Genomic DNA, 22,968 nt, shown 5'->3' with positions numbered 1-22,968 from the left:
TTTATGGCATTTTTCAGGATGACATGAACTTGACTGAGGAGAAGAAGGCCCCTCTCCGAAGTAAAGACCTCAATCTCAAGAGATCTATGTTAGCCATGCAGTGGAAGGGTGCAGTAAAGGTAATATAGACCATGGCAAGGTCACTTTATGCTCTTATAATCAGGAAAAGGTCAGAAAGGTCATAATAAGATAAATTAGGTCATTGCAAGGTTACTTTGCACTCTGAATCAGTAAAGTTCATAATGAAAACAAACTAGGTCTAAGGTGGCAAGTTAACACTGTCTGTCAGAAATTTAGGCAGGAGAGTTTATGATAAAGATAATTAGGTCAAGGTCATCATCTTAAAAGAAAACTAGGTCACAGGGTAAATTTTTAAATTTCAGGTAAAAAAGGTAGATAGTGTCATATGTAGATATAAATTAGGTCACACCAATGTCATATGATTTAATCTGTCAGTAAAAGCAAGATACATTATAGTATTCATAAAAAAAAACATTCATTTTCATGTTCTGCACATATTGTATTCTGACATTAAGATAATGTTATGTTAACAGAAAAGTGGTGACCTAGACAGTCCAGGGAGTTTTGTTGCTGAATTGAGGAATGCAGATCTGAAGGGAGAGAAAAGACTGAGAGTGCTGGAATCTCTGAGGGTGTCACTCACAAGTAATCCAGTCAGGTCTGTAGTCACTCCCACATATTCCAGTGAGGTCTGTAGTCACTCCCACATAATTCAGTCAGGTCTGTAGTCACTCCCACATAATCCAGTCAGGTCTATAGTCACTCCCACATAATCCAGTCAGGTCTGTAGTCACTCCCACATAATACAGTCAGGTCTGTAGTCACTCCCACATAATCCAATCAGGTCTGTATAGTCACTCACAAATAATCCATTCAGGTCTGTAGTCACTCCAATACAATCTAGTCAGGTCTGTAGTCACTCCCACATAATCCAGTCAGGTCTGTAATCCAGTCAGGTCTGTAGTCACTCCCACATAATCCAGTCAGGTCTGTAGTCACTCCCACATAATCCAGTCAGGTCTGTAGTCACTCACATGTAATCCAGTCAGGTCTGTAGTCACTCCCACATAATCCAGTCAGGTCTGTAGTCACTCCCACATAATCCAGTCAGGTCTGTAATCACTCCCACATAATCCAGTCAGGTCTGTAGTCACTCCCACATAATCCAGTCAGGTCTGTAGTCACTCCCACATAATCCAGTCAGGTTTGTTAACTGTGAGAATACTTTACTGCTTGCAGGGGAAAGTATTTACCAAGGCTTAGACCTGGTTTGTACCACAAACTATGAGGCTGGGATCATATTTTATAATAATACCACTTGGGAATATCGGATAAAAAGTTTTGTGTTTCTAAATTTTCTTTTCCTTGATCATATTTATTGTTCAGACAATATGATACATTTGGTGTATTATGACCTTCAGCTTGTAACCTAATGGAAGAAAACACTGTATTTTCAATTTTGAATTATTCTGTCTGTAGCCTAAAATACCTTGAAAATGAGCTTGTCTCAAAAATCTGTCATGGAATCCTTAGTAAAAATTGATGTAAGCTTTGGCTCATTTAGACATATAAGGGTGTGTCTAATGATTGATTTGTCTTGTGTTGCAGCTGGGTTAGTGAGTTTGGACTGAATGGCCTGAATGCTATCCTCAGGAATCTGACATACTGTTGTGATTCGTGAGTATTTAACACGACGTTACACTTTATAAGATATTACCAGATTTCTGAAAAATGGCAGGGATATCTGAAAGTAATGTGTTTTCACTTGGAAGAACAGAAATAAGCTAGAACACTCAAGAGGGATAACCTTGCTGTGGCTACACTTCTCACTGCCAGTAACACTACATATGGGGCAGTATAATACCAAACTACTCCAAACACTAACTTAAAATGAATGATACATGTCTGATACATGTCCAGTAACTTAAGTAAAACTGTACAGATGGTCCCCATTTAATATAGACCAATTTATGAAGATAATCATTGTAAACCCTGGTAATATTTTCTTGGTGTTTCAGTAAAACAGAGAGGAAGAGTACCTACGAGTGTGTTAGATGTCTGAAGGCTTACATGAACAACAAGGTCAGTTATAGACTGGTCAGAGGTGGACTATTCTCACTGCATTTGACTGACTAATCATAATTGTGTGTTATGTTGTGGTCATAACAAAGCTTATTGAATAAAAATGGTCAGAGTTTGATGTTCTTGAAAATTTTGATTTCTATATGTTCATGATAGGAAGTAACTTTTAATTAACAAAAGTTATTGGCATCATAATCATATACTTTTTATTCAGGATGACATGTTAATACAAGTATTTTTTCCTCTGATTGATATGCAGCTTATATCTCTTTCTAGTACTTCACATAATCTGATCTGTCATTTTACAGTGTGGGTTGGTGAACATTATCAACCATGAAGAAGCTCTGACGATACTGTCACGGACAGTTGACCCTTCTGACCCCAATACCATGCTGGAGGCAGTTCGTCTGCTGGCTGCTGTGTGTCTGGTCCCTCCAGACGGGTAAGGTCATAATCTAGGTCACCAACAAGGTCACAATCAAGGTCACCAACACCTGTGATGAGTGAGGTCACAATCAAGGTCACCAACACATGTGATGAGTAAGGTCACAATCTAGGTCACCAACACCTTTGATGAGTGAGGTCATACTCTAGGTCACCAACACTTGTGATTAGTGAGGTAATAATCTAGGTCACCAACACCTGTGATTAGTGAGGTCACAACAAATTGCTCTTTATTTAGTAGGAGGGAAGTAACAAAAAATTTGGGTCCCTGAGAGCTGTATGCTTAGTAATGTGGATGGGTAAGGTCATAATCTAGGTCACTGGGAGCTGTATGCTTAGTTATGTGGATGGTCAAGGTCATAATCTAGGTCACTGAGAGCCATATGCTTAGTGATGTGGATGGTTAAGGTCAAAATCTAGGTCACTGAGAGCTGTATGCTTATTAATGTGGATGGGTAAGGTCATAATCTAGGTCACTGAGAGCTGTAAGCTTAGTGATGTGGATGGGTAAGGTCATAATCTAGGTCACTGAGAGTCGTATAAAATCCATGTTCAATTTTCTTTGGAAAACATTACAGGGTTCTAGTATACTGATTGATAAGGAAGATAACAGTGGTGTACATTTTCTGTCACAAAAAGAACATGATATCCTCCTTTTTGTAAATCACACATTACGTTGGATATAGATTTTTGCCACGAAAATGTGTCAGAATGAAGCCGACTGTAAGTTTCAATATTGCTGTGCCAGGTTAGCAGTTTATCTGACAGCTCTTTTTAGGGATATCCTCTTTAGTTAATGCAGTTATTCCACAGGAACAATCACTAGTAATTAACATGTTTTTCTGTTGACAGCCACGAGAAAGCCTTGGAGGGTATCACAGTATGTGGAGAAATCAGGGCCAGAGACCGCTTCATTCCTATCATTATGGGTCTGGGTATGAGAGACAACCAGCCCATGCAGGTGGCATGTATACAGCTAGTGAATGCCATCATCAGTACACCCGATGACCTAGATTTTAGAATACACCTCCGCAATGAAGTCATGCGTACAGGGCTTATAGACCTTATAGGGGTAAGGCACGAAATACAGGAAAACACTTATAACATCAAGTGAGGATATATACAGAGAATCATGTCTGAATGTCATTAATACAGGTGCCAGTAGTGGCAGGTTTCTCTGGTGATTACCTGAGTGGCTCACATCAGTACTGTAAGGCAATCATTCATTGCTTGTCTATTGTATTTTTACTAGCACAGAGACAATATTGATTATCTTGAGATAGGTAAATGTACAAACTTTGGATCTGCATTGCGTTCGTCCCATGGCTGGTATAGTTATGTGGGATCTTACTTGCTATAAGTTTTGATCTTTTTAATAAATGAAGTATCAATAATTCATTGCTTTATTGATTCTTTTGAACTCCAGGAAAATTAAAAATTTACATAATATGCTAGGAAATCTTTGAATTTATGGAAAACTTTCTTAGATCGAAATATAGTCATTCGAAAAGGTTTCAAATATTTCTTATTTCTTGTTTCTTAAATTCATTATGCAACATGTTGATGAATGTAGTTAGATATGTCAAAGAAATGAAATTGTAATTGTCAAAAATGTCTGTTCACAGTGGCTGGATAAGCAGGAAGATCATGAATTAAAGACACATGTACAGATTTTCCATGACCATAAAGAAGAAGACTTTGAGGAGTTTTCACACAGATATGATAATGTCAGAATAGAGTTTGAGTATCCTTTAACATTAACAGTGAAAGGTTAAAATACAAAAATTCATTTCACTCCATTAACACTTTGATACAAAATTGATTATTTGCATTTTGATAATTACTTGTTATGAATTAATATAGCCTTAAAAATTTTCGAAATGCATTCATTTGTCAGTTCACAGCACCTTAGCTCATACAAATGAGTTAGCTATGTCAGTTTTGTGTAACATGTTTCCTGAGCGTTACCAGGGATACGCGGCAGTGCTTTGAGCTGGTGGCTAACTCTGTAAAGGACACTGTGGCTGAACCCTACTTCCTGTCTATCATGCAGCATCTTCTTTGTATCCGTGACGACGTGTATTCTAGGTATTAGTTTCATTACTGTCCTGGTACGATGTGTTTGGTATAAACAATAAAATTAATAACAGGATTCTCTATCTGCTGTTGAGACTCCATGATTAACGTTATCTAGATTATACTGGAACTTGGTCAATGTTCCAATATTACTAGCTGCAATATCAAAATTAGTTATAAACTTCACAAATTATGCATTATGAATATATTTTGGCTATACATGTCATGAACCTGACCCTTGATTTGACCTTTTAACCTTTGTTTTCAAGCGTGATGACCTTAAATTTTATTCCGAAATGTTTGCTACACAGTGTTTAACCTATATCATTCCAGGCCACAATACTACAAGTTAATAGAGGAATGTGTGACACAGATCGTCCTACATCGGTCCGGGACAGATCCAGACTTCAGACACACAAAACGATTTGAAGTGGATGTTGATCCTCTGTTAAGTAAGTCAATGTACACTGGCAGTTTGATGATCTAGAGAATGTTACTAAACGTTCTGACAAATAATTGGAAAGGATTTTGCTTGTGCAGAATATGAATAATTTCCTTGTGAAAAGCATTAAAATTTCCATGATGGTCTTTGAAATACATTACTGGGAATAATAGGTATGAAATGTTGTCAGTTTACTGTATATGGTGATCAACAATGTCTGTTGTATGTTACAGATTAGTGTAGGTGTGTCGTCATGTTTTTCAAAAAAAAAAGAAGAAAATTAGAAATAGTAAAAAATGAAAGATATACACTTTTTCAATTGCCGATCATAGGTTTGTTTGGAAAGACCTGATACAGTAGAGCATGGTATATCAGAATGTCAAGTATCCAAACTTTCAATTATCCAAATTTATATACTGGCCCATACACAATGAATTTACCTTGGTTTTTAGCTCACCTGCCCGAAGGGCAAGTGAGCTTATGCCGTGGCGCGGCGTCCGTCGTCCGTCCGTCCGTCCGGCCGTCCGTCCGGCGTCAACTTTTCCATTCAAGCAACTTCTTCTCAATAACCAAAAGGCCCAGAGACCTAATATTGGGCCTGTAGCATGCTGGGGTGAAGGGCTACCAAGTTTGTTCAAATGAATAAAGTTGACCTTCATTCAAGGTCACAGGGGTCAAAAAGGCTAAAATCTTTAAACGACTTCTTCTCAATAACCAAGAGTCCCAGGGAGTTGATATTGGGTCTGTAGCATGCTGGGGTGAAGGGCTACCAAGTTTGTTCAAATGAATGACCTTGACTATCATTCAAGGTCACAGGGGTCAAATATGCTTAAAAATCTTTAAACGACTTCTTCTAAATAACCAAGAGTCCCAGGGAGTTGATATTGGGTCTGTAGCATGCTGGGATGAAGGGCTACCAAGTTTGTTCAAATGAATGACCTTGACCTTCATTCAAGGTCACATGAGTCAAAAAGGCTAAAATCTTTAAACGACTTCTTCTCAATAACCAAGAGTCCCAGAGACCTAATATTTGGCCTGTAGCATGCTGGGGTAAAGGGCTACCAAGTTTGTTCAAATGAATGACCTTGACCTTCATTCAAGGTCACAGGAGTCAAAAAGGCTAAAATCTTTAAGCGACTTCCTCTCAATAACCAAGCGTCCAAGGGAGTTGATATTGGGTCTGTAGCATGCTGGGGTAAAGGGCTATCAAGTTTGTTCAAATGAATGACCTTGACCTTCATTCAAGGTCACAGGAGTCAAAAAGGCTAAAATATTTAAACGACTTCTTCTCAATAACCAAGAGTCCCAGAGACCGAATTTTTGGCCTGTAGCATGCTGGGGTAAAGGGCTCTCAAGTTTGTTGAAATGAATGACCTTGCCCTTCATTCAAGGTCACAGCAGTCAAAAAGGCTAAAATCTTTAAGCGACTTCCTCTCAATAACCAAGCGTCCAAGGGAGTTGATATTTGGTCTGTAGCATGCTGGGGTGAAGGGCTACCAACTTTGTTCAAATGAATGACCCTGACTCACATTCAAGGTCACGTCGATCAAGTATGCTTAAATCTTTAAATGACTTTTAGTGAATAGCTTAAGTGCCGAGAGACATTATATTGGTCATGTAGCATGCTTTCAAATAACTGCAGGATCCATATATGAAAAGATCACTGCATTGCAGGTGAGCGATTTGGGCCCATTGGGCCCTTGTTTTTTAAAATCATATAACACCTGCATAACCGAACAAAGTACATGTCCCCCAAAAGGCTCGGATTAGCAGCCTTCTGTTGTAGTGAATGTACCTCGTAGAAACTGTATCAAGAATCGTGTTAATTAATCCATGATGACCCCGTTTAAATAAGATACAACAACTTTGACCACATACTCCATTTTTACAGGTAGTCTAGAAGACAAATCTAAATTTGAAGATGCTGAAGTGAGTATCGTGGAAATGAACTCTAAATTAGAAACAGCTATAACCGCTAAACAGGAATACGAGGCACGGGCAATGACATTAGAGGAAAGGGTAAAAAAGTATGAAGAGGAACTCGTGACGATGAAAGAGAAAGTAAGTGTTGATGGCCTACTTTCTCATGTAAAATATAAACCGCTTGTTATGTATATACAGATTGTTGTGTCAATGCATGTGTAGATTAGCGTTATTACTTGCTTCACGGATGAAACTGGATACAAACACCACCTATATGTATTTATCTTGGAGTACTCCAATTTCAGCGTATCATCAAATTTTAGCGTATCGTCAAATTTCAGCGCATCATCAAATTTCAGCGCATCGTCAAATTTTAACAGATGAGTTCCATGATGACCTCATGTACCCATGTTATCTTCTATAGAAATAAGAATAGAAAGTGTATATAATTATCATAATCATACTTTATCATAATACTTCCACCATGATAATAACATAACCACTAAAATATGCACATTTACAGTTTACATCACAGTTAAATCTTGTTACAACACTTCAATTAAAGGATTTGAAAGTATATTCTAGGTCACGAATATGTCATAAAACATTTTTGTGTTGCCTGCAAAAAGCAGGTGACATATAGGTATCACTTTATTTCCATGCGATAACTGAAGTTCCCTTGGGGTGATAAAACTCAAACTTAGTGCAGATCTTTCATTGGGATTGCTTTTCAGGTCCAGAGGTCAAAAGTCAAGGTTAATTAAATGATTTTGTATGGCCTTTGTTGTGTCATATAACTTTTATCATATCTACTTTACCAACCTGAAGAAAATGTTCGGGAATATTCAGATATGATAATTTGAAAAAAATACTATTTCACTGAAATGTTTGAAAAATATTGTAGATTTAAAGAAGCAGAAAAAAAAAATTCGGAAAACATTTCAGTATATTCAATTAATTTCTTTTTTTAATACAAATTATGCATGCTAATTTGATTTACTGATAATGGTCCAACAAACCATGGTTATGGGTACTAATTGCATGAAGTCACCTATAATAAAGATTCGGTCAAAACATGCCTAGCCCATCATGATATTACCAATTTTGCACTTTTTCTGACATCAGCAGTAAAATCAAATGTGCTGCTGATTTGTTACATTATACATCATAATATTTAACACTAACGAGAAATTAAACTACTAGATTATTATTTGTTTGATATCAGACTACTTAGAGTAATGTAACGGGTCAAAAGATTTATTCAATTTTGTTTTCAATTAAAATACTTGAGACAATCTCAGATATTTACTAACTCCAACACATCATGTCAGTTCTTTTTAATGGCTGTTGACTACTGAATGGCTAATTAAAAACTTAATATTATTGATTCTTCATAATTCTGGCTACTAAATTTACTAATTTAAAGATATAGACAATTGAACTTTATATGTAAATAAAACACTGTTTTGTATGATGATGCACACTAACGTTTGTAACATATCTATTGTTTAACACTCCAGAAAGTGAATAACTTTATTGATAAATCTGCACTATAATGGGTTCTAGTGTATCAGATAAATGCTACTTATGATGTCATATTAGGGAATATTATCACTAAAAAAATAATTCATTTTCTTTAAATTTCTTCCAATTTTTTTTTTGAATACTGGTAATTCCACTTAAAGGAAATATTCTGAAGAAAAAATATCATTTCCTTTTTAGCTCACCTGCCCGAAGGGCAAGTGAGCTTATGCCGTGGTGCGGCGTCCGTCGTCCGTCCGTCCGTCCGTCCGGCCGTCCGGCGTCAACTTTTTCATTCAAACAACTTCTTCTCAATAACCAAAAGGCCCAGGGACTTGATATTGGGCCTGTAGCATGCTGGGGTGAAGGGCTACAAAGTTTGTTAAAATAAATGACCTTGACCTTCATTCAAGGTCACATTGGTCAAATAGGCTATAATCTTCAAACGACTTCTTCTCAATAACCAAGAGGCCCAGGGACTTGATATTAGGCCTGTAGCATGCTGGGGTGAATGGCTACAAAGTTTGTTCAAATAAATGACCTTGACCTTCATTCAAGGTCACATGGGTCAAATAGGCTATAATTTTCAAACGACTTCTTCTCAATAACCAAGAGGCCCAGGGACTTGATATTGGGCCTGTAGCATGCTGGGGTGAAGGGCTACAAAGTTTGTTCAAATAAATAACCTTGACCTTCATTCAAGGTCACATTGGTCAAATAGGCTATAATCTTCAAACGACTTCTTCTCAATAACCAAGAGGCCCAGGGACTTGATATTGGGCCTGTAGCATGCTGGGGTGAATGGCTACAAAGTTTATTCAAATAAATGACCTTGACCTTCATTCAAGGTCACATGGGTCAAATAGGCTATAATTTTCAAACAACTTCTTCTCAATAACCAAGAGGCCCAGGGACTTGATATTGGGCCTGTAGCATGCTGGGGTGAATGGCTACAAAGTTTGTTCAAATAAATGACCTTGACCTTCATTCAAGGTCACATGGGTCAAATAGGCTATAATTTTCAAACGACTTCTCAATAACCAAGAGGCCCAGGGACTTGATATTGGGCCTGTAGCATGCTGGGGTGAATGGCTACAAAGTTTGTTCAAATAAATGACCTTGACCTTCATTCAAGGTCACATGGGTCAAATAGGCTATAATTTTCAAACGACTTCTTCTCAATAACCAAGAGGCCCAGGGACTTGATATTGGGCCTGTAGCATGCTGGGGTGAAGGGCTACAAAGTTTGTTAAAATAAATGACCTTGACCTTCATTCAAGGTCACATTGGTCAAATAGGCTATAATCTTCAAACGACTTCTTCTCAATAACCAAGAGGCCCAGGGACTTGATATTGGGCCTGTAGCATGCTGGGGTGAATGGCTACAAATTTTGTTCAAATAAATGACCTTGACCTTCATTCAAGGTCACATGGGTCAAATAGGCTATAATTTTCAAACGACTTCTTCTCAATAACCAAGAGGCCCAGGGACTTGATATTGGGCCTGAAGCATGCTGGGGTGAAGGGCTACAAAGTTTGTTCAAATAAATGACCTTGACCTTCATTCAAGGTCACATGGGTCAAACAGGCTATAATCTTCAAACGACTTCTTCTCAATAACCAAGAGGCCCAGGGACTTGATATTGAGCCTGTAGCATGCTGGGGTGAAGGGCTACAAATTTTGATCAAATAAATGACCTTGACCTTCATTCAAGGTCACATGGGTCAAATAGGCTATAATCTTCAAACGACTTCTTCTCAATAACCAAGAGGCCCAGGGACTTGATATTGGGCCTGTAGCATGCTGGGGTGAAGGGCTACCAAGTTTGTTCAAATAAATGACCTTGACCTTCATTCAAGGTCACATGGGTCAAATAGGCTATAATCTTCAAACGACCTCTTCTCAATAACCAAGAGGCCCAGGGACTTGATATTTGGCCTGTAGCATGCTGGGGTGAAGGGCTACTAAGTTTGTTCAAATAAATAACCTTGACCTTCATTCAAGGTCATATGAGTCCAATAGGCTATAATCTTCAAACGACTTCTTCTCAATAACCAAGAGGCCCAGGGACTTGATATTGGGCCTGTAGTATGCTGGGGTGAGGGGCTACAAAGTTTGTTCAAATAATTGACCTTGACCTTCATTCAAGGTCATATTTGTTAAATAGGCTATAATCTTCAAACGACTTCTTCTCAATAACCAAGAGGCCCAGGGACTTGATATTGGACCTGTAGCATGCTGGGGTGAAGGGCTACAAAGTTTGTTCAAATAAATGACCTTGACCTTCATTCAAGGTCACATTGGTCAAATAGGCTATATTCTTCAAACAACTTCTTCTCAATAACCAAGAGGCCCAGGGACTTGGTATTGGGTCTGTAGCATGCTTGGGTGAAGGGCTACCAAGTTTGTTCAAATGAATTGCCTTGACATTCACTGAAGGCCATATTAGTCAAATAGGCTATATTCTTCAAATGACTTCTTCTTAATAACCAAGAGGCACAGGGACTTGATATTGGGCCTGTAGCATGCTGGGGTGAAGGGCTACAAATTTTGTTCAAATGAATGACCCTTGACCTACATTTAAGGTCACAGGGGTGAAATCGGCTTAAATCTGTAAATAATAATTTTGCGATAGCCAAGAGCCTCCTAGACCAGATATTAGGCCAATAAAATGCTGGAATGAAGGACTAGAAAATTTATTAATATGAATAAACCTAGCTTACTATGATAATCAGCATAGTATCTGTAGAAATGACCTCAATCAACTTCAAAGTTGCTGTAAAAAAAAGGGGCCAAATTTTGAAAAAAAAACGGGACAAAAAAGGCCTTTTAAATGGGCGCCTTTTTTTTTGGGGTTGAAACGGCCTTCTTTTGAATGAAATTTTGAAAAAAATTTTCCACGATGACCTCACGTACCCATGTTATCTTCTATAGAAATAAAAATAGAAAGTGTATATATATAGTTATCATAATCATACTTTATCATAATACTTCCACCATGATAATAACATAACCACTAAAATATGCACATTTGCAATTTACATCAGTACAGTTAAATCTTGTTACAACCCTTCAATTAAAGGATTTGAAAGTATATTCTAGGTCACGAATATATGTCACAAAGCATTTTTGTGTTGCCTGCAAAAAGCAGGTGACATATAGGTATCACTTTATTTCCATGCGATAACTGAAGTTCCCTTGGGGTGATAAAACTCAAACTTAGTGCAGATCTTTCATTGGGATTGCTTTTCAGGTCCAGAGGTCAAAAGTCAAGGTTGATTAAATAATTTTGTATGGCCTTGGTTGTGTCATATAACTTCTATCATATCTACCTGAAGAAAATGTTCTGGAATATTCAAATATGATAATTTGAAAAAACTACTATTTCACTGAAATGTATGAAAAATATTGTAGATTTAAAGAAGCAGAAAAAAAAAAAATTAGGCCCACATTTCAGTATATTCCATTAATTTCTTTTTTTTAATACAAATTATGCATGCTAATTTGATTTACTGATAATGATCCAACAAACCATGGTTATGGGTACTAATTGCATGAAGTCGCCTATAATAAAGATTCGGTCAAAACATGCCTAGCCCATCATGATATTACCAATTTTGCACTTTTTCTGACATCAGCAGTGAAATCAAATGTGCTGCTCATTCATTACATTATACATCATAATATTTAACACTAGCGAGAAATTAAACTACGTAGATTTTTATTTGTTTGATATCAGACTACTAAGAGTAATGTAACGGGTCAAAAGATATATTCAATTTTGTTTTCAATTAAAATACTTGAGACAATCTCCGATATTTACTAACTCCTGTGCTTTAACATGTTGAATGAACCAACACATCATGTCAGTTCTTTTTAATGGCTGTTGACTACTGAATGGTTAATTAAAAACTTAATATTATTGATTCTACATAATTCTGGCTCAGGCTACTTAATACTGAATTTACTAATTTAAAGACAATTGAACTTTATATGTAAATAAAACACTGTTTTGTATGATGATTCACACTAACGTTTGTAACATATCTATTGTTTAACACTCCAGAAAGTGTATAACTTTATTGATAAATCTGCACTATAATGGGCTCTAGTGTGCCAGATAAATGCTACTTATGATGTCATATGACGGAATATTATCACTAAAAAATAATTAATTTTCTTTAAATTTCTTGAATTTTTTTTTTTTTTTTGAATACTGGTAATTCCACTTAAAGGAAATATTCGGAAAAAAAAATATAATTTCCTTTTTGTATTAAGGCCTTCTTTGAAGATGAAATTTTGAATAACGATAATTCCACACAAGAGGAAATATTAGATAAAAGAATTAATTCCATTAAAAGGCCTTCTTTGAGAATGTGATATTGAATAATTTAATATAGATAAATTTTCTGATGTCATCCAGTATGTATAAGATGACAATTTATCGTGTGACAGTAGGGATTACACTGTGTAATTATCTTTATAGACAATTTATTGTGTGAAAGTAGGGATTACACTGTGTAATTATCATTATTGACAATTTATTGTGTGACAGTAGGGATTACACTGTGTAATTATCATTATTGATAATTTATTGTGTGATAGTAGGGATTATTATCGTTATAAACAATTTATCGTGTGACAGTAGGGATTACACTGTAATTGTCGTTATTGACAATTTATCGTGTGACAGTAGGGATTACACTGTGTAATTATCATTATTGACAATTTATTGTGTGACAGTAGGGATTACACTGTGTAATTATCATTATTGACAATTTATTGTGTGACAGTAGGGATTATTATCGTTATAAACAATTTATTGTGTGACAGTAGGGAATATTATCGTTATAAACAATTTATCGTGTGACAGTAGGGATTACACTGTGTAATTATCTTTATAGACAATTTATCGTGTGACAGTAGGAATTAGACTGTAATTATCGTTATTGACAATTTATCGTGTGACAGTAGGGATTAGACTGTGTAATTATCGTTATAGACAATTTATTATGTGACAGTAGGGATTACACTGTGTAATTATCATTATAGACAATTTATTGTGTGACAGTAGGGATTACACTGTGTAATTATCGTTATTGACAATTTATCGTGTGACAGTAGGGATTACACTGTGTAATTATCGTTATTGACAATTTATCGTGTGACAGTAGGGATTACACTGTGTAATTATCATTATTGACAATTTATTGTGTGACAGTAGGGATTATTATCGTTATAAACAATTTATTGTGTGACAGTAGGGATTAGACTGTAATTATCTTTATAGACAATTTATTGTGTGACAGTAGGGATTACACTGTGTTATTATCATTATAGACAATTTATCGTATGACAGTAGGGATTACACTGTGTAATTATCGTTATTGACAATTTATCGTGTGACAGTAGGGATTAGACTGTAATTATCGTTATTGACAGTTTATCGTGTGAAAGTAGACTGTAATTATCGTTGTTGACAATTTATCGTGTGACAGTAGGGATTACACTGTAATTATCGTTATTGACAATTTATCGTGTGACAGTAGGGATTAGACTGTAATTATCGTTATTGACAATTTATCGTGTGACAGTAGGGATTACATTGTGTAATTATCGTTATTGACAATTTATCGTGTGACAGTAGGGATTACACTGTGTAATTATCGTTATTGACAATTTATCGTGTGACAGTAGGGATTACACTGTGTAATTATCGTTATAGACAATTTATCGTGTGACAGTAGGCACTAACAGATCAATGTTGTGTTGCTGTTGTGGATATATTTTCCTGCTTCCTTGCATGTTCCACAGGTAAAGTTGTATCAAATAACTAGTGTTAGTAGCAGTTCGGCCTCCAAGTCCAGTACAATTGATGGTCCTAATGCAGAGGTAGTAAAGACGCCATGCATGGCATCACCTAAACACCTAAACAGCTGTGGTGTCATTAACAAAAAACCTGTATTATTATTGTTAGAACTTAAAGATATTCTGGAAGTTTGTACAGTTCAGAACCAAAGTAGATTTCTTAAGGTAAAGGGTGACACACTACATCAGTTCCAGGTTTGAGGTGTTACTTTAAGGTAGAATCAATTTTTTTGTCAAGGTTCCTCAAAAAAAATATTGCTAAAGCTGAAAAGAATAAAAAAAAAAAATTGATTTTTGTAGTAATTATTTTTTTTCAACATGTGTATATGTATATTTTTGCTTAGAAATACACTTATTGCACCACACAAAAAGCTATAATTCTGCAAATTGATTTGGGAGATTTAACAAATAGTTATATTGCTCCCATCTGTTGGAAAATAAAATAAATGAAAAATTTCAGTGGTGTTATACTGTAAATACAACATACCAGGGAAAGAGAACCATTTACCTTAAGAAGCTTAAAAAGACACTTACATTTAGAGAAACGGGTGAAAAACATTCCTGAATTTTCACCTTATACCACAGCTGTTAGGTACTGTATACATTTGGTGTTCAGTAATGTTGCATGCCTTACATAATGCTTGAGGCTTGATTGTCTTCCAGTGGCTGGCTTGTATATCTAACCATTAGGTCTTGTGGTTACAACTAGATGGATGGAAAATATGGCTTTAATGTGATTCTTTTCTGAATCTTCTGTTTTCTGTATGTTTTTATTTATGTATATATTTCAAATTTGTGGAATGTTTTTTTCTTCTATAACCAGGTGGATTTAAATCCAGTTCTTCTAGATCTACCATAACATGAATACAAATAGTAAATGAAGGATGGAAGACTAATCTTTCTGTTGTAAACATTGAAATACTTAAAGAGTTATTAGCTTTATAACTGAGCTTGATCATCCTCAACCTCCCCCACTTTCAGTGCACTAGCCCCCTGGGCTTATACCTGGTAAAATACGGTATTTCCCACCACATATATGGTTTCATCCATCCTGGCCATGCTGTGTGTATTATGTGTGGATTTTCATACTTTATTAGTTTTGCTGATCTTATAAAATATACAAATTAACAGAAATGAACAAAAATATCCGTCATCAAAATAATAATTTTTACGCCAGATAAACACTTGAACATCAAAATTGTTGTTCCACATAGCCGTTATATACATGACACATGCTGGCTTAAATGTACCACTAACAATGTTGCAAATGTTACTAGTAATGAGCTAAACAAAGAGGATTTTTTTTTAACCAAACAGCAAGGATTTTAAATGGTGAAGAGGAGGGGAGATAACTCCTCTGTCATATCAGCATGCCGTCTCAGATTGTCACTTTAGAAAAGTTCCCTATATGATATGATGCAAGTCTTTTGTATCATGTTAAGATATAACCATTTCCTGATATTTTTACAAAAATTTGTACTCTTTTCCGCTTAAACTGTTTTTGACCTGTTAGAATGAGAATTTGTATCAGATAATCTACTTGCATGTGCATGTAGAGATTTTTAGCTCGTCTATTCGAAGAACAGGTTTGCTTAAAGTTTATTAAAATATAACTGCATTCAGTAATAAAATGCTGTAGGTTATAACTAATTATATATCATACCAGGATACTGATATTTGGCATAGGGTATGTACTGATTAATTAAGAAAGCAATTTCAATAGTTATCTATACTCAGACAGCTATTCTGGGTGAGAGTAACATATCAAAATTTAAAGAAAAGCCAGGATAACATATATACCACCGATAAAAGTAGAAAAGTTTTCTGATACAGCCCGCCACAAATAGATAGCATGCAAATAGCATGCTAATAAATGCTAATAAATTGTAGTATATATTCTGAATTCACATTATCAATATTAGTGAAAAAGAGGCCATTCAACATGTTTTGAAAATCTTAGTTTAAAAACTTTAATTTTTAAAAAATCTGCATTATACTGACTAGAGTTTTAATGATTTCTGTAATTCACAAGCTTGGTTTCTAATATCACATTAAAGAAAAACTAACTATTATAATCATCTATTGTAATCTGAACTATATAAGAAGTGCTTTATCTTCTTTTACTCAATACTGTGTTATATATACGGCCCTGATCAGTTGCACCCTGAATTCGCTTTCAAACACCATTATAATAGACCTAAACAGGGGCTCCTAGTAACTCGCAGTAATGCTTTAGGTTCTCACATGGTCGGCTGTGAGTCTCAAGGTTTCAGTAGATTTTATTTTTCAATAATTACATTTATATGACAATGTATCTTCCAATTAAGTTTAAAGTTGTAATTTAGAAGTATCTTGATGACATGTAAGATAGATCTTTCTAACCTGTGTTAATTAATTCCCATAGTATACATAGTGTATATATTGATTAAATGATCAGTCTATAATTAAGTTATAAATGTATAGCTATTCATTTACAGTCATATCCATAATTAACTTATTGAGAAGTGGTTTTCATGAATACAATTTTAATTAATACAGTAACTAATCATTTATATTTCTACAAACGTCTAATGGTAATTAATCTGAAAATACTTTGCTATTATACAAATTTCTTGTTAGATTGTAAAATGTTTTGCAGAATATATGTCATATAAAACTGTTTGCTGTTTGCATGTAAAAAAACATATTTATATAATGGACTTCATGCAAAATAATCAAATTGTTCGAATTGTAATTCATCAGAGCAGATGATGATCAAACTTAGCCAATTTTACATCCATTCAAAATTTCAGGCCTCTGATATTAATTGATTTATAGACCCTAGAGCCTTAAAGTAATAGATATTTGACTGCTCTTTCAGAGGGACTGTATAGATTTTGAAAATTAAGAATGATAATTATTGCTAATAATCTATGTGTTAATTAAAGTTAATAAAAGCAAAACAGGAATCTAGCTAAAACATTGACAGAGCTTGCAAGTATGTCAGAAGAGTCAAAAGTCACTTAGGATTGTTTTTTAAAGTTATTAACATCAGAAGGATAAAAGATAACATTCTGAATATTGATAATTTGTATATTTCAGCTTCGACTGGGAATAGGAAACACTATCAGCAACTCTAAAGCATTGGGTGGACCCGGGGGTGGACCCCCACCCCCTCCACCTCCACCACCCCCATTCCCTGGGGGTGGTGGCCCTCCTCCCCCACCACCCCCACCCCCACCTGGTATGGGAGGTGGTCCCCCTCCTCCTCCACCACCCCCACCTATGGGTGGTGGTGGCATTCCACCGCCCCCACCCCCTCCCCCTGGGATGGGTGGTCCTCCTCCACCTCCACCTCCCCCAGGGACTCCCCGACCCCCAGGGGCACCTCCTCTTCCCTTCAGTCCTGCTGCCCCGTCCCCACCTGTCAATGTCCTTCCACATGGCATCCAACCAAAGAAAAAGTACGAAGTTGGAGCACAAACTAAACGGATCAACTGGAACAAGGTAAGTAAAGCATTAAATATTTCATTGCTGGTATAAATAAATCTGTGGTAATATTTTACTGTAGGCATTACTAAGATTGTGATGGCATATTTTTATCAAAATTTGTCATAGCTCATGTGTCTGAGCAACACTTCAATATTATTTTCATAAAATGTGGCCAGGATATTTCAATGCACTTTGTTTTATAAACAATTTATGTACTTCATTCTGGTCTATTTGAGATGAAACATGTAAATGTAATTTGCAGTAAGCTGGATTTTTTTTTTTTTTTTTTCTGTCGACCAGCCCATCATGACAAAAGAGCAATAGTTTGACCTTGAAGGTCGTATAACTCACTTTTAATGCTACATGGTCAATGTTACAGGTCAATCTGAGAAACATCGAGAAGGACTCCTTCTGGGTTACTGCCAAGGAGCAGAAGTTTGAGAATGATGACATATTTAAGGGGCTGGTGGAAAATTTTGGTACAATATCAAAAAGTATGTATCTATGCATTCACATTACAGGATTTCAAAATGTCATATGGTCGCTTACTAGATTTCATGCATCTTTTCTAAATCTCATTAAAAATTTTGGATTGAAATGTTGAATAAAATAATACACCAATTTGAAATATGTTTATCAGAATTAGAAACATGAGTATCCTCATCCATATAGATGCTACCAATAAGTATAGGACTGCAACTTTACACAAATATGTTTGTCCTCCTTCAGCAAAAAAGGTTGATACCACAGAAAATACTGAGAAGAAAAAGACAACTAAAAAGACAAAGGAGCTGAAGGTTTTGGAGGGAAAAGCAGCACAGAACTTGTGTAAGTATTGTCTATATGGAAAACAGCACACAGAACTTGTGTAAGTATTGTCTATATGGAAAACAGCACACAGAACTTGTGTAAGTATAGTCTACATGGAAAACAGCACACAGAACTTGTGTAAGTATAGTCTATATGGAAAACAGCACACAGAACTTATGTAGGTATAGACAGCATGGAAAACAGCACACAGAACTTGTGTAAGTATAGTCTACATGGAAAACAGCACACAGAACTTGTGTAAGTATAGTCTACATGGAAAACAGCACACAGAACTTGTGTAAGTATTGTCTATATGGAAAACAGCACACAGAACTTGTGTAAGTATTGTCTATATGGAAAACAGCACACAGAACTTGTGTAAGTATTGTCTACATGGAAAACAGCACACAGAACTTGTGTAAGTATTGTCTATATGGAAAACAGCACACAGAACTTATGTAAGTATAGACCGCATGGAAAACAGCACACAGAACTTGTGTAAGTATAGACAGCATGGAAAACAGCACACAGAACTTATGTAAGTATAGTCCACATGGAAAACAGCACACAGAACTTGTGTAAGTATAGACAGCATGGAAAACAGCACACAGAACTTGTGTAAGTATTGTCTACATGGAAAACAGCACACAGAACTTGTGTAAGTATAGTCCGCATGGAAAACAGCACACAGAACTTGTGTAAGTATAGTCCGCATGGAAAACAGCACACAGAACTTGTGTAAGTATAGTCCGCATCGAAAACAGCACACAGAACTTGTGTAAGTATCGGCCATATGGAAAACAGCACACAGAACTTGTGTAAGTATTGTCTATATGGAAAACAGCACACAGAACTTGTGTAAGTATTGTCTATATGGAAAACAGCACACAGAACTTGTGTAAGTATTGTCTATATGGAAAACAGCACACAGAACTTGTGTAAGTATTGTCTATATGGAAAACAGCACACAGAACTTGTGTAAGTATTGTCTATATGGAAAACAGCACACAGAACTTGTGTAAGTATTGTCTATATGGAAAACAGCACACAGAACTTGTGTAAGTATTGTCTACATGGAAAATAGCACACAGAACTTGTGTAAGTATAGTCTATATGGAAAACAGCACACAGAACTTATGTAGGTATAACAGCACACAGAACTTGTGTAAGTATAGTCTATATGGAAAACAGCAGAGAACTTGTGTAAGTATTGTCTACATGGAAAACAGCACACAGAACTTGTGTAAGTATAGTCCGCATGGAAAACAGCACACAGAACTTATGTAAGTATAGTCCGCATCGAAAACAGCACACAGAACTTGTGTAAGTATAGGCCATATGGAAAACAGCACAGAACTTGTGTAAGTATAGGCCATATGGAAAACAGCACAGAACTTGTGTAAGTATAGTCCGCATGGAAAACAGCACATAATTTTGTAAGGTGGACTTGTGGAAAATAGCACAGAACTTGTGCAAATAGTCCTTGTGGAGAACAGTACAATTATGTAGGGTGTACTACTGAAAAAAGCTTGGTTGTAGTTATTGTGGAAACCAACATAGAATTAGTGTGTGAGTAGTTAATGTTTAAACCAGTCTAGAATTTGTACAAGTTTAGCTGTTATGGAAGCCAACAAAGAATTTGTAGTCCTTAATATCAACTTGATGTCATTCCAAATTCAACTACACAAACACAGAATAGTACAAATATTATAAGATAGGGAAATATGTTAAGTTCACTTACATAAATCTGTCTCAATCTGTATGGTATAGGAATATGAGGATTGAAATTGTCATTGTGTCTCTTTCATTTCAGCAGATTGTGTTTCTTACCCATACTCCCTCTGTTACAGCGATCCTATTAGGCTCCATTAAGGTGCCGTATGAAGAGATACGGAGGCGTATCCTAGAGGTGGACGAGTCACACTTATCTACAGCCCTACTGGAGCAGCTCATTAAATACATGCCAGAACCAGAGCAGATCAACAAACTTGCTTCCTTCAAGGACCAGTATGCAGACTTGGCAGAATCTGAACAATTCACTGTAACGGTAAGTACACATTACCAGGGTATAGCAGAATCTGTACAATTCACTGTGCCGGTAAGTACATGTTACCAGGGTATAGCAGAATCTGTATAATTCACTGTGACGGTAGGTACATGTTACCAGGGTATAGCAGAATCTAAACATTTCACTGTAACGGTAGGTACATGTTACCAGGGTATAGCAGAATCTGTATAATTCACTGTAACGGTAGATACGTGTTACCAGGGTATAGCAGAATCTAGACAATTCACTGTAACGGTAGGTACATGTTACCTGGGTATAGCAGAATCTGGACAATTCACTGTAACGGTAGGTACATGTTACCTGGGTATAGCAGAATCTGTATAATTCACTGTGATGGTAGGTACACATTACCAGAGTATAGCAGAATCTGGACAATTCACTGTAACGGTAGGTACATGTTACCTGGGTATAGCAGAATCTGTATAATTCACTGTAACGGTAGGTACACATTACCAGGGTATAGCAGAATCTAGACAATTCACTGTAACGGTAGGTACATGTTACCAGGGTATAGCAGAATCTGTATAATTCACTGTAACGGTAGGTACACATTACCAGAGTATAGCAGAATCTAGACAATTCACTGTAACGGTAAGTACATGTTACCTGGATACATGGATAAGTTACTGCAGTGGTCACTTATGACAATTATGTCTATAATCATCAGAGACAGCTGATCTAAATTCATTTATAGTAAAATGCAATGTTTCCAAACAGATTTCTTTCTTTGTTCTGTTTCAGATAAGCAGTATAAAAAGAATCACTCCTAGACTAACATCAATACTCTTTAAGATGAACTTCCCTGAACTAGTCTCGGAAATTAAACCGGTAAGTAACATTTGTTTGGCCTTATGCAAACAATTTTAACAGTTTAACATTTCAAAGTGAATTAAAATGTAGGAATCATGTAAATAAACATTTCATCATAAAAGTTATTGTTTTATTTTTGGATGACTCTTGGTTTATCAAACAAGAATCACTAACAAAAGTATTTAATTCAAAGTGTTGTTTTTAATAAGCCAGATGTTCTTACACCTACCCTATATTCATCAAATCTTATTTCTTAATTACTCCCAGATACTTGGCTCACCCTCCCTTATATTAGTGCCATGAGTTTTCCCCACCATACAATATATATGTCAGCCCTTCAGTCATTGTCCTGTTGTGAATGTCATATATTACGCAGTTCTTCCATGTTTTTATCCATCCGTAGGATCTGGTGTCGGCGATCGAAGCCTGCGAGGAGGTTCGGAATAGTAAAAAGTTCAGCAGTCTGCTGGAATTAATATTGTTCATGGGAAATTATCTCAATGCAGGCTCTCGAAACGCTCAGTCTGTAGGGTTTGAACTGAGCTATCTTAGTAAGGTAAGTACAGACATTCTTACAATACAAAGCTGTATCAGGTTTCTCTAGATATTCATTACCATACTATGAAATAAGCCATAAAATTGTATATTAGTTGTGCATATGGTCAGGACACTTTTCCCCCAATGACTCTTGAAAACATGCAATGTGCTTCCTGTATTCAGGGAGGTAGCCACCTGCTACTACAGGGAGGGAGACCCTTACCAAAAATGACTGGTTATTCACTGGATGATAAATCCAGCAACTTTTCTAGACTTGTGTACATGTTTTGCTGTATAGTTTCATACTCTTTGTTATTGCTGTGTATTTCACCAGCTCCACAACACTAAGAGCCAAGACGGGAAGACAACTCTAGTCCATTACCTTGCTAACGTGGTAGAGCAACAGCATCCTGAACTCCTGACCTTCGCGGAGGAACTCTCCTATGTCGACCGGGCTGCCCGAGGTTTGTATAGTCATACTAAGGTTATGAAGGACGCATTGTTACAGAGTAAATTTTGTACATCACCTAAAGTCTGTGAGTCTATATGGTGGTACCTTACTTGTCACACAGCCTTCTATCTTCATTTGTTGGTAAAATATTATGAAAGTTCACACAATTATGCTTCAATATATTTCATTTCAGAATTTTGCAAGTCAAAGTCTCTTTTACTATAAAAAAGTAAAAATTCTCTAAAGACACCAAGTTGGAATTTTGGAGTACACTGTGGCAGGATATTTTGTCTGACTTTTGGCAGGAATTAGGGATTTTGTGTTAAAAAGATAATTAGATAGCCTGAACAAGCTCAAGCATCTACTCAGCACATCACACCTTTGTTCCAAGTCACATTTATTTTATATAGAAATATTTTTTCATAAGTTCGTGCTTTGTGGCT

The 22,968-nt window shown here is 36.1% G+C and overlaps 1 protein-coding gene across 6 annotated transcripts in view; it reads left to right on the top strand.

Moving 5' to 3' along the window:
- LOC117329135 (protein diaphanous homolog 2-like) overlaps positions 1-22,968 on the top strand; it is an 81,233-nt gene that overhangs the window by 42,678 nt on the left and 15,587 nt on the right. For 3 of the 6 annotated variants that reach the window (XM_033886882.1, XM_033886881.1, XM_033886884.1), the window contains exons 3-20: positions 18-119; positions 555-679; positions 1,630-1,698; positions 2,040-2,103; positions 2,412-2,545; positions 3,400-3,619; positions 4,173-4,291; positions 4,519-4,635; positions 4,957-5,075; positions 6,957-7,126; positions 14,325-14,402; positions 17,460-17,864; positions 18,229-18,343; positions 18,579-18,677; positions 20,510-20,706; positions 21,469-21,555; positions 21,941-22,093; positions 22,409-22,538. In XM_033886882.1, coding sequence (XP_033742773.1) covers positions 18-119; positions 555-679; positions 1,630-1,698; positions 2,040-2,103; positions 2,412-2,545; positions 3,400-3,619; positions 4,173-4,291; positions 4,519-4,635; positions 4,957-5,075; positions 6,957-7,126; positions 14,325-14,402; positions 17,460-17,864; positions 18,229-18,343; positions 18,579-18,677; positions 20,510-20,706; positions 21,469-21,555; positions 21,941-22,093; positions 22,409-22,538 — 2,503 coding nt within the window. The remainder of the gene's footprint in view (positions 1-17; positions 120-554; positions 680-1,629; positions 1,699-2,039; positions 2,104-2,411; positions 2,546-3,399; positions 3,620-4,172; positions 4,292-4,518; positions 4,636-4,956; positions 5,076-6,956; positions 7,127-14,324; positions 14,403-17,459; positions 17,865-18,228; positions 18,344-18,578; positions 18,678-20,509; positions 20,707-21,468; positions 21,556-21,940; positions 22,094-22,408; positions 22,539-22,968) is intronic. The other 3 variants (XM_033886886.1, XM_033886883.1, XM_033886885.1) reach the window with 1 other exon arrangement.

Source organism: Pecten maximus, chromosome 6, assembly GCF_902652985.1.
Source record: "Pecten maximus chromosome 6, xPecMax1.1, whole genome shotgun sequence".
NCBI lineage: Eukaryota > Metazoa > Mollusca > Bivalvia > Pectinida > Pectinidae > Pecten > Pecten maximus.
Note: the sequence above shows the minus strand (reverse complement) of the source record. Positions and strands in the feature narration are given on the sequence as shown.